General features: G+C 40.8%; 1 protein-coding gene across 30 annotated transcripts; it reads left to right on the top strand.

Annotated features, from left to right (window-relative positions):
- Positions 1-963: 963 nt before the first annotated feature.
- LOC127334040 (uncharacterized) lies at positions 964-9,723 on the top strand. Of its 30 annotated transcripts, none has more exons than XM_071826368.1 (13): positions 964-1,753; positions 1,845-1,895; positions 1,992-2,059; positions 2,772-2,815; positions 2,996-3,035; positions 3,739-3,881; positions 4,646-4,777; positions 5,154-5,317; positions 5,462-6,167; positions 6,296-6,343; positions 6,607-6,703; positions 7,529-7,645; positions 9,160-9,723. In XM_071826368.1, the coding sequence occupies exons 1-7, from the start codon at positions 1,720-1,722 to the stop codon at positions 4,743-4,745; spliced, it is 480 nt and encodes a 159-aa protein (XP_071682469.1). In that variant the 5' UTR covers positions 964-1,719; the 3' UTR covers positions 4,746-4,777; positions 5,154-5,317; positions 5,462-6,167; positions 6,296-6,343; positions 6,607-6,703; positions 7,529-7,645; positions 9,160-9,723. The 30 variants fall into 30 exon arrangements, 18 of the variants coding, with proteins under 18 accessions (XP_071682469.1, XP_071682467.1, XP_071682473.1 ...); XM_071826366.1 differs by having other exon boundaries at positions 6,258-6,343; XM_071826372.1 differs by lacking the exon at positions 6,607-6,703 and having other exon boundaries at positions 5,874-5,923; positions 6,037-6,343.
- The last annotated feature ends 537 nt before the right edge of the window (positions 9,724-10,260 follow it).

The following is a 10,260-nucleotide window of genomic DNA, read 5'->3' as shown; positions in this document are numbered from 1 at the left end:
TATTGCGGTATATGGCGGCCGTGGACGACGGCAACCGGCTCCACGTGTGCCTCCGCAACACCAATGTCCCGGCGAGCGCGAACTCCACAACACAGCTAGGGCACGCTTCTCAAGTCCTTCAGTGGCTGTGACGTGGGCAGCAGCAGCAGCTAGATCCACAGCGCTGAACTGGCATGCAGTCACCAACGCCGCAGATTCAGTTGGCCTCCCGTCGCGGCGCCCTCGGCGGCTTTCGCGGATTCAGTTGGCCTCCCGTCGCGGCGCCCTCGGCGGCTTTCGCGAATAATTCCCGCGTGCCGCCCAACTGCGGGTTGGAGGAGCGTCGTGGAATCAATGTACGGTTTGAGATGGGGGATCGGCGTTTTTTTATGGCCGGCGGCTTGCTGGATCAAAGCGGCAGGAGGTGGCTCGTCGAAAAACGTCCAGGGCTGGCGTCTCCGGACTACTTAACCCTTCCTCTTCAAAGCGGTACATTCGTGTCTTGCAGATGCCGCCCCACCAGCCGGTGGTGCTGAGGATGCTGGAGAGGGGGCATGGACGTGCTGGAACAGCCGCAACGGTACGGTAAGAGGATCTCGATCATGCAGGACTCTTTTTGAATTGTCCTCCCGTCCTGTGCAAGATAAAATCTGAACCAAACAGGTCTGATGCTCTGATGCATCTAAAGGTATAAACGATGCCCCCCATAGGGGGCTTCACAGCGATCCTCGCACGTGGACCGTTGGATCTTTTCATCGGTGCATCGTGTCCGTTCGTTCTTGCCTCTCCTCCCACTAGATAAAGCCATGCAATGGCCGTGTCCTACCCGCCTGAGGCTGCTGGTGGGCCCCACCATCGTTCGGGCCCGCCTGTCGGTGACTGTGGCTGGGATTGGTTTCGGTCAAGCGTGGTTGGGCAGCCTGCGGGTGAGACAAAAAGGCCATCTTCCCCAATCCCCTCCCGACATTCTCCCCCAATCCCAAACCCTATCCCTATCCCAATCCCCACAGCCTCTACCTCCCTAGCTCCCGCTCCTGGCCGCCGCCGCCTCCTCCCCAACTCCCGCTCCCCACCGCTGGTCTCCTCTCAGGCGAGCCGCCGTCAGCCGCCACCCAATCCCAGCATGCGAGCTCCTCCCCAATCCCCTTCCTACCCGTACCGCCGCCACGGTCGCTCGCCTCGTACTACCACCAGCAGCGAAAGGAGAAGGTGCAGGAGAACTGTGAGGAGGACGAGGAGGGAGGGGCGGAGCAGCTGGAGGTCCAATGGCGGCGGCGGTCGGACGACAGCCGGGCCTCTCATGGCTGGACGAGGTAGCGATGTGCGGAGCGAAGCAGCGGGAGCTCGGACGGTGGCAGCGGTCGGACGGTGGCGGCGGTCGGACGGCAGTGGGTCCTGTCATGGATGGACGAGCTCTCTGCCAAGCCATGGACTTGCTGCTGCCAACCCTCACCGGCCTCCTCCCTCCTCTCTCTGCACCCTCTTGAGCTTTCCCTTTTTATTTTGATGTACTTTCGTGGTCACCTCCCTTTCAGTTTGTTGTCTGCTAACTGTTTGTTGTTATGCCCGTGCAAGCTGCATTTTCACATATTTGTTGGTATACCCACGTAGGTATGTATACTCCTGGTCATGTTGAAGATCGAGGGTTTGTATTGCTTCTAGGCCAAGAAACTGAGAGGGGCTTTCTTCTTCGAGTCGCCGGAACCAAACGACAACGTGCTGCAGACTTTCTGGTCTGCTATGTGTTCTTCACTAAATCCTCCAAATCCTACAGGTAGCGGCTGCTCTAACCAGCTGGTCTACTGCAGGTTGGAGTAGGTTATATCATGTAGTCATGGTAGGTGCTCTTTTTTATTTTGCCCCAGAAAGAAGAGGGCCAGCGACACCTTTAAGGGCAGCAGCCAACATTGAGAACGGTACACTCTATTAATGCTCATGGCCTTGATTATAGTGATGTACAAAAAAAAGGAATTCCGGCATGTCGTTGATATGTATATTTATTTTCTAGACAGGGTGCCAGTGGGGGTTAACCTCGGGAGAAGTTGCTGCGAGGTACATCACATGCTCGACATGGTGTAGGGTGAGTGGACGTCCAAAAACTAAGCGGAAGTTGCTTGCTTAATGCGTAGTCGCATTGAGTGTTAGTTATACAAGAGAAATCAAATGAATATGTTTAGTTTCTAAACCTTTATTCATTTTTAATAGAATTGCTTGCCTAGGCTCTGATATATTTCTTTACATGAATCGGCACTATGCTCTTATGCTTTTAGTTATACATATATTTTTTAGTTGGTCAGGTTTTCAAGTTTCAACCATTCTTACTTTGAAATGATTCTGTAGTTAGTTATAAATATAGAAAATTTGATGCCTGGGATACATATTTTTCATGGTATATTATGCCAGTTAAGGGATCTCTTATTTCTTTAGGTCTGCTACATAATTATCTGGAGATTTACTTTCTTCCGGTGCCTGCTTTTGATCACAGGAAACTAAAAAAAGACAAAATATACTTCACATGCAGCATCTTATCCTATGTGAAGTTATCTTGCAGACATCGTTAAATATTTTTCTTCACTTTTCTGTTTAGCTAAATAACCAATTAAATGATTTAATATATTTTTTCTTTTTTTAAATTGGGTAAAGAAAGTATGTTGCACTTTCTTATAGTCTTTTGGCTGGCACTGCAATTTTGTTTGTCTTCTAGAGTGACATAGAACATGATATGCTTCTTTTACTGTACATGCTATCTATATTTTGTACCTTTAATACCCTCTCTTTTTATTGATACTCAGATGGTTCAGCTTCAAAAGCACCAAAAAATTATGTTAATACATGGGTGAGTGGAGATGCTGCATGTAATACTCACTTTCCCATCTTTATACAATGTTGTACCTACAGCAACTGTCATTTTACTCTCCCTCTTAGAAGGACTTCTCTGTATTTTGTCAAGCCTTCCGGCCTTATATGGTGATATTTTTTTCCGGAACCACCTCTTATGTCTTGCCTACGTTTGAAGTTTTGGAGTTCTTAAATTCTTGATGAAGAGGATTTTGGAGGTACGTGCCACCGGTGCTCAGGGCGCTTAATTAACTGCAATAGCAGACCATGGATTATTAATGCTGCAGCAGCAGAACATGGATTATTAATGGTGTGCAATCTAGCTTGGTTACAAAGCCTCTTAATTCTTGGTCCTATGTTTGAAAGCATTGTGCTAAAATTTTGATTAGTGTGAGTGACTGAATTCTTGTGGTCATGCATAATGCAGCTGGAGTTTTTGAAATATGGTGGAAAAATTATTTGTATTTTTATCAATGTAGTTTACTACCGCTCAATTGGACATGTGAATTCAGACGGATTACCCCACAAGGAACAGACACAACTCGTCTAATTACTTTACTATGAACCAGCTTCCATGGGCACGTTTTGATTCATTTCAATGCTCACTTGCTCCTCTACTTTCACTTAGAACTGGTTAGCAGATCTCTTTTTGTGAGGAAAGCTTTTAGAATTATCCTTTTTTATGTTGTACGATTCAATGTTCAGTTTGCGTTGCCAAGCGTCTATATAAATAACCTTGCAGCTTCTCTAGATCAGTTTTCATTAGAAAGATAACCTTAGCTTTCATTGTTCAGGATCTTTCATTTTTTTTGTATTTTCCGTTTCAATCTTTGCTACAGTTAACCTTAAGAAAAGAGAAGGGAAACTCATGAGAAAACCTCACTATAAATTTCTCATTAGATCATATTCTTTATTCAACAGATGAACCGTCTGTCTTTGGAAGCGGCTATTCATTGGAGAGGGTATTGTTCCTTTATGGTCATAAGACAGACTTCTCTTTGGAAGCGGAAATGGAAGCGGCACATGAGGCGTGCTCCTGCCCTTGCAAGTGCTCCACGAAGCCGGTAAACCGGAAGATGGAATCTCATTATTCTTTCAAAAGAAAGCTACATACATAGTTCCATCCATTATTTGGCATATGGAAATTTGTTTCCTGAGAAGAGAAAATCATACCTGATCGTTCACATGGAACATTACAACAATATTACAATGTATTCTTTTTGTCTTCCAAGTAACAAATATATTTGAGAGCCAGACTTGATCCACTTACTATTTAACATTGTAGTTAACTCAACAATCAGTAAGTTCTACAAATCTTCGCTCTCTTTGTTTGGGGTATAGCTGCCTATTTTGATGTACAATACTATAAATGTGATCATGTATATTGTACATCATGGTTAATTTATTTTTGAAATATTCTTAAACCGTTGTTAGAGAACAGATATTCCAACTCAATGAGCCATTAATACTTTCATTTCTAGGGAAGATGTCATTGATAGATTGAACTGTTTTCGGGCTACTTTATCAATTTCAAAATATATTTTTAGACAACAGCTGTTATGTCTTCTTGGGCTGCGTTTTCAAATCTTTGAGAGCAGGGTAGCAATTGTTTGTTTTCCAATTGAAATTAGGCAACCTGCAATTTAATTATGTTCAATATTTGGTCGCATTATTTTCCCAAAAAACATGGCAATAGCATACTGTACATGTATTTTGACAATATAAATCTCAATTCTTCTCCATCCACCTAGGTACAAGCAGGAACTTCATGTGTTAGTTTATTTACATGCATGGTTGCTTAGATTCATTGTTTAACATCCTCTCGTAGGTTGTGCAGCGATGGCAAGAGTGAGACTGGTTCGTTCACAGGCCAAGAGGACCCTGTTCGCCGAATCATCGCCTGGACATGGGTTGGGAGCCGCGCTTGAGTTTTTTACGACTTATTCGTCTTCTATGTTAGGTTGGTTTTCATGTGCTTGATGCTCCAGATTCTCCGCCTACCACGTCTGTCTTTCGTTTTCCTTTGTGCTCATCTACCCATTTCATTAATTAAAGATTGGCAAGAAAAAGTTGAGTTTGATTTCTACCTCTTGGTATCTTTCTATATGATGTATATGTAGTTCTTTGTTGCTACATGTTGCCTTACTAATAAACAATAGTTTAAGCAGTTTGCCTTTTTTAAAGGAAAAATTTACTTAGAGTTTCAAAATAATCACTACTCTCCCAATGCACATAAGAAAGAGGGAACTCAGTCATGCACTTTACTTGGCCAGCAATGGCGTTTTAGAATTACTATGTGATTTAATTTTACATTCATTGTCTTCATCATGCACTAGAGAAGGAGGCGGCATACATAGGGTATGGAGGCGGAGGAGGAGCGGACCATTGCCATCGTCCTCACAGCAGGTGGAGTGCGGGCTGCAGGGAGGATCTTCAGAGGCACTCGTTCTGCTACTCTCCACTCTCCGGCGCTGATAAGGAGGCTCTCGTGCAGCTCCAGGTATACAAAATCCTTAACGTGCCTCCTAACCAAAAATCTCTCCCCAGCTACACGTTTTCTGTTTTGTACTTGTGGTGTAAAGATACACCCACATACTGTAACCTCTGTTGGTAATTTGACTTCAATTTTTCTTATATGGCTTAGGACCAATGCCCACAACCTTGGATTCATAAGTTTTACGGATTGCATTGGACTGCATTCTCTGATTAAATTAGGTTAGATGGTTTTCTATTCGCTCATAAGGAGGCTATTTCTCAAATCAATATAGCAAGAGAGATAATCTGCTATGATGGTAACTTAACTGTATGTCATAAGCAAGCTATTTTACAAAATTAGCATTGCTTTTTTTAGATTCTTGGATTCTATGAATGAGATTGTGAACTTGGTGTTCCATTATCAATGACATGTCTGAGCCTGAGAGTAGGCTTTGCCATGCATCCTTATTATGGGAAATCAGGTTCTAATAAAAAAAATGGTATCTCTGTATTTTTCTTCACAATTTTTCATGTTGGTGATAATCGGCTCTCATGCCTTTTCTTCTCCTGTCTGTTCACAGGAAGGCTAATTGATGTTACTTTTTTTTCTTCATACAAGCTCCTTCCGTTGGTATTGTTAAATGTTACATATCACTAAATATTGCTTTGTTGATATGTGTCTTATGTCCGGGCCAGAAATTGTGTATACATGCTTATGCTTACTTGGTGTGGTTTATTGTGCAGTATTGAGTCCAGAAAATCCATGCTGTGCACCTATCTCATGATGTTGGCAGCCTGTTAGGCAGGTACGAATGTTGGTTATGTGGCTCGACTCGCACGCAACCTATGCACGTACGCAACTATAGCCTATGCAGGTGAGTCATGCAAAGATAATTCAATTTTGTGATTCTGGTCATATGCCTCATGCATGGTTACTGATGCCCTTCCTCTCTTTCTCCTCGAAGCATATCAATTTCTAATATTTTGAATGCTTTGTTTTAAGACCTGAACATGAGGTTATTGCACTGCAATTCAAACGGATTTTGTTCAGGTTAGTATTTGGATTATCATTCCCCCCCCCCCCCCCCCCACCACCACCAATTTTACAAGTTTGGATTATATAATTACAAGCTAGGATTGTATGATATGTTATTTCTATGGTTTGAACAACCTGCCTCTTAAAACCTGCATGCTTATTAATACTTCCTTTTTTTAGAATATTCTATTTTGTAATTAAGGGTTGGTGCGATGAATTTGTTAGCCTGACCTACAATTTTGGTATCATGTATTTTATACATTTATTCCTGATTTCAGAGTTTTACAATCGAAAGTTTGGATTAGCCTTCTTCCACAGTTTTTTACATTGAGATTATAATCGTAGGAGAGGGTGTCGGGATGCGCTTTTCGCCAGGTCTGCCATGTTTTTGTGCTCTGTCTCCTATCTGGAGCTAAACTTTTTAAGAAAGCAATGCACTCATTTTATGCTACATAGTTTGTACTACATATTTCTGTTTGGTTGTCCAAGTAGTATATTGAGCCTTAAGTAGCACCACAAGATAATTGTCATTACCCTCTAGCAATTGAAATGGTTTTGTTTTACTCGCGTTGTTTCTTTATATATTTTCTAATGATTTAACATGACCTTTTTCCTCTGTATTGTCATCATAATTTCTATTTCATATTTTATTCCTGCAATTTATGTTATCTTCACTTAGGACACTTCCTTATGCATATGGTCAACGAAATGTTCCTTCAGAGGTCATCAGACCCTTGGGGCGCTATTTGTTGTGTTTTTTTTGCTCTTAGGCCATGTCGATCCTATTTTCATTCCCCTGCTATGTGCTATGAAAATATGTGTTCGGGCCTCACGCCATTTTTCTCTTAGTGAGCTGTTGCATCTTCTATTTTGCTGCTTCGTTCCTATTTGCTACTTCGGTGCTTTTTCCCTAGCCAAAGCCAGGGATTTACTTTGTAGCTGAACTTAAGTTCATCAAATAACGAGGCCATTATACATTTTAATTTACACTACGGTCATAGTGATGTTAAACTCATGTCTTCCAAAGGACGGGCCGTTGACCTTGAGATGATTTCAGTTTTTTTATTGCAAGTTCAGATATATATTTTTTTGCAATGATTTTCTTTTAAAGAATTAATTAGAAAATTATTTGCTTATTTTATTTTCAGTAGTGTTTACAACTTCATACTTATATTGCTGTTGCTATTTTTTTTTACGCAGAGCATCGGCCTGAAAATTAGGCCTTTATCTCCCATCTACTCTTAGATAGAGATAGAGAAAGACCATTCGCAGAGTTGCACTTACCTTTTTATGATGCCCAAATTTATGCTTAGAAAGGTAACACTTTTTATTGGGTGGTATTAGTATATAATGTAACCGAATGGTCCTTCTCTATCTAAGCTTTGATGTGCTTTTTCAAACTTGGCGAGTACATTAGAAAAGGAAATATCTACTAGGGTTATTTCTGTTAAAATGGTTACAGAGAATAAGAGAAAGTATATATTACATATGCCTATATATTTTCTTATTTCTTTTTAGAACCGTTGACTAGAAAGTGGATATGTTCACTGCTTATTTCTCTAGACATTTGAGTTCACTTTATCATTTGGTTGGTCTACGTGGTACTCAGAACTTAAGCCTATCTACCATGAATATGTTTCTTGATGTTTACTGTGCTGGACTGAAAAATGAACTTTCAGTGAGTTGTTTGTTTTTTACCAGCTGTTATCATCTCCTACAGCCCTTAGTGTCATGGTTGTGTTGTTCTCAACCTGCCTGTTGTCCCATGTAGTCCTTCTTTCTTCAGTCTTTTGCAGCATCCCTACATCAGTGTGTATGGATGTATCACCGCATGGCCAAAACTGTTGACCGGGAGTACTATAGATGGTGTACTCAATTTAGAAATGAGCCTATCGTGTTGGCATGCTCTGCTATTGTAGCGTACCTGCGAAACTTTGGAAGACCTGGTAATTAAGTAATCCAGGATGTTAAAACCTTCCCTAATGAATATTCTCATGCTCTGCTGAGAGAGAAAAATATGAGCTCCTTATTACAGAAGTGTTGTCTCTACTAATGCTACATTATATCATTGACATAACTTTATCAATCATGGTTATCACCTCTGAGAGCTATATGTTGCTAATTAACATTTTGCCAACAATAAACAATGATCAACTATACATTCGGTTGTATTTTTTGTGTGTGTTTCTGTACTTAAATTGTAGTGGGAATATTGCAAGAACTTGCAGATACACATCTTTACACCGTCAAATCGGTGCACAGCATTTCACCTATTGGTGAGTAAATTAAGTTTGTGTATGACCAATTGACCATTCTATGTGATGTTTGTAGATACATAGACCACTTATCAGAAAACTTAGAGCATGTGCATGACCAATTGACCATTCTATGTGATGTTATTTCTTCCTGTTTTCAGATGCACATCTCTTCGATATTAATGTAGAACGGTCATTTTGCTTTAACCGTCACGTAATAACATCCTCTTAGCTGCTTGTAATGGGACCATTGGTGACGTTTTGAAATCCTTCTCGTGTGTTTCTAGGAATTAAAATGCTCATTACAAAAAGGCTTTTTGAATAAATTGAGCAATTTTTTTTGTAAGAAGTTCCAACTGATTTCGCCAGTTGGTTCCAGTATAGTAAAAAATGCAAATTATCCAGTCTAAGTAAATTTTAATGTTTACTGTTCTCTTCTGTATCTGCATGCTATGATAGTGGTAACTATAAGTTCCTTTTCACTTGGACAAACTAGGCAAGGATCTATGAACATTACCATTTATGAATATGCAAGGAACTTGGAATCAGCTTCTAACCAAAGAAATGATCTGACAGAGATACACAGGGCTGATATTGTTTCGACAACTTATGATGTCCTCAAGGAAGATCTGGCACGTGATTCTGATAGACATGATGGAGATCGCCGTTTTTGGAGATTTCAGAAGATGTAACATTTAATTTTCTCACAAAGTTTGGCCATACATTATATCAACTGAATATGTTACTATAAAAGCTGACTATATATGGCATTCGTTCAGTAAATATGTGTCCTTAATTGAAGGAGTGTTTTCGATTTTATTGTAGAGGTTCTGTCGCCCCCCTCCCCCACAGATGGCGGGCAAGGTTGTTACTCTATTTGAGCCGAAGGATGTTTACACATTCATAATTGCTTTTTATGTCCTATGGTTGCTCGAAAGAGGAGGGATGCTCATACTTTTATCTTTAAGAGTGCTCTTTATTCTGTTATGGTGAGTTTTGATTACGGGGTTTAGAATTGGCTATCCCAAATAGCCAATTGGTGTGACCTCTTATAGCAAATGGACCATCACCACCAAATGGTTTGTTTGCGGGAGTTAAATATTTGTTGTAGTTTTAATCGATCTACAGTTTCCATTCTTATTTTCTGATAATTCTTATGTGTATCCAGTAAAATGAGTGGGTAGTTGTTTATACTTTATTTGTTGCTTGGGTGTCATTGTCACGGAAAACGAGGGCGCGCGCGCCCCAGAATAGTTGATGCCATCGTTACTACTTTGTCGACTTAATCTGATCAGAGGGAGTAGATCTCAACACTGGAATGCAGATTGCTTGCATCTCCTGATACTTTACGTATACTTTACGTGAGGGTGTCATCTCTCCATGTCGTGAATGTTTCTTCTTCCATCAACACCACAACATCAGAGTCTGGTAGGGGCTTGGCACTGTCTACTGGAGGACATGAGATGTTTGCAAGTGTGGCATCTACTTGACTGTAGTCAGCAGGCAACCTGACACAAATTGGCAACCCTTCTACCTACAATATTTTTATAAAATCTAAGAAATGTATTAACCAATGTTACACATGATATACACTATAAAAAATATATCATTACAAACTTTAGATGTTATGCTTTCTAATGATATAATTTTTATAGTCTAAATTTTATATCATGTTGG

This window comes from Lolium perenne, chromosome 2, assembly GCF_019359855.2.
Source record: "Lolium perenne isolate Kyuss_39 chromosome 2, Kyuss_2.0, whole genome shotgun sequence".
Taxonomy (NCBI): domain Eukaryota; kingdom Viridiplantae; phylum Streptophyta; class Magnoliopsida; order Poales; family Poaceae; genus Lolium; species Lolium perenne.
The sequence above is the reverse complement of the archived record's forward strand: the minus strand, read 5'-3'. Positions and strand labels throughout refer to the sequence as shown.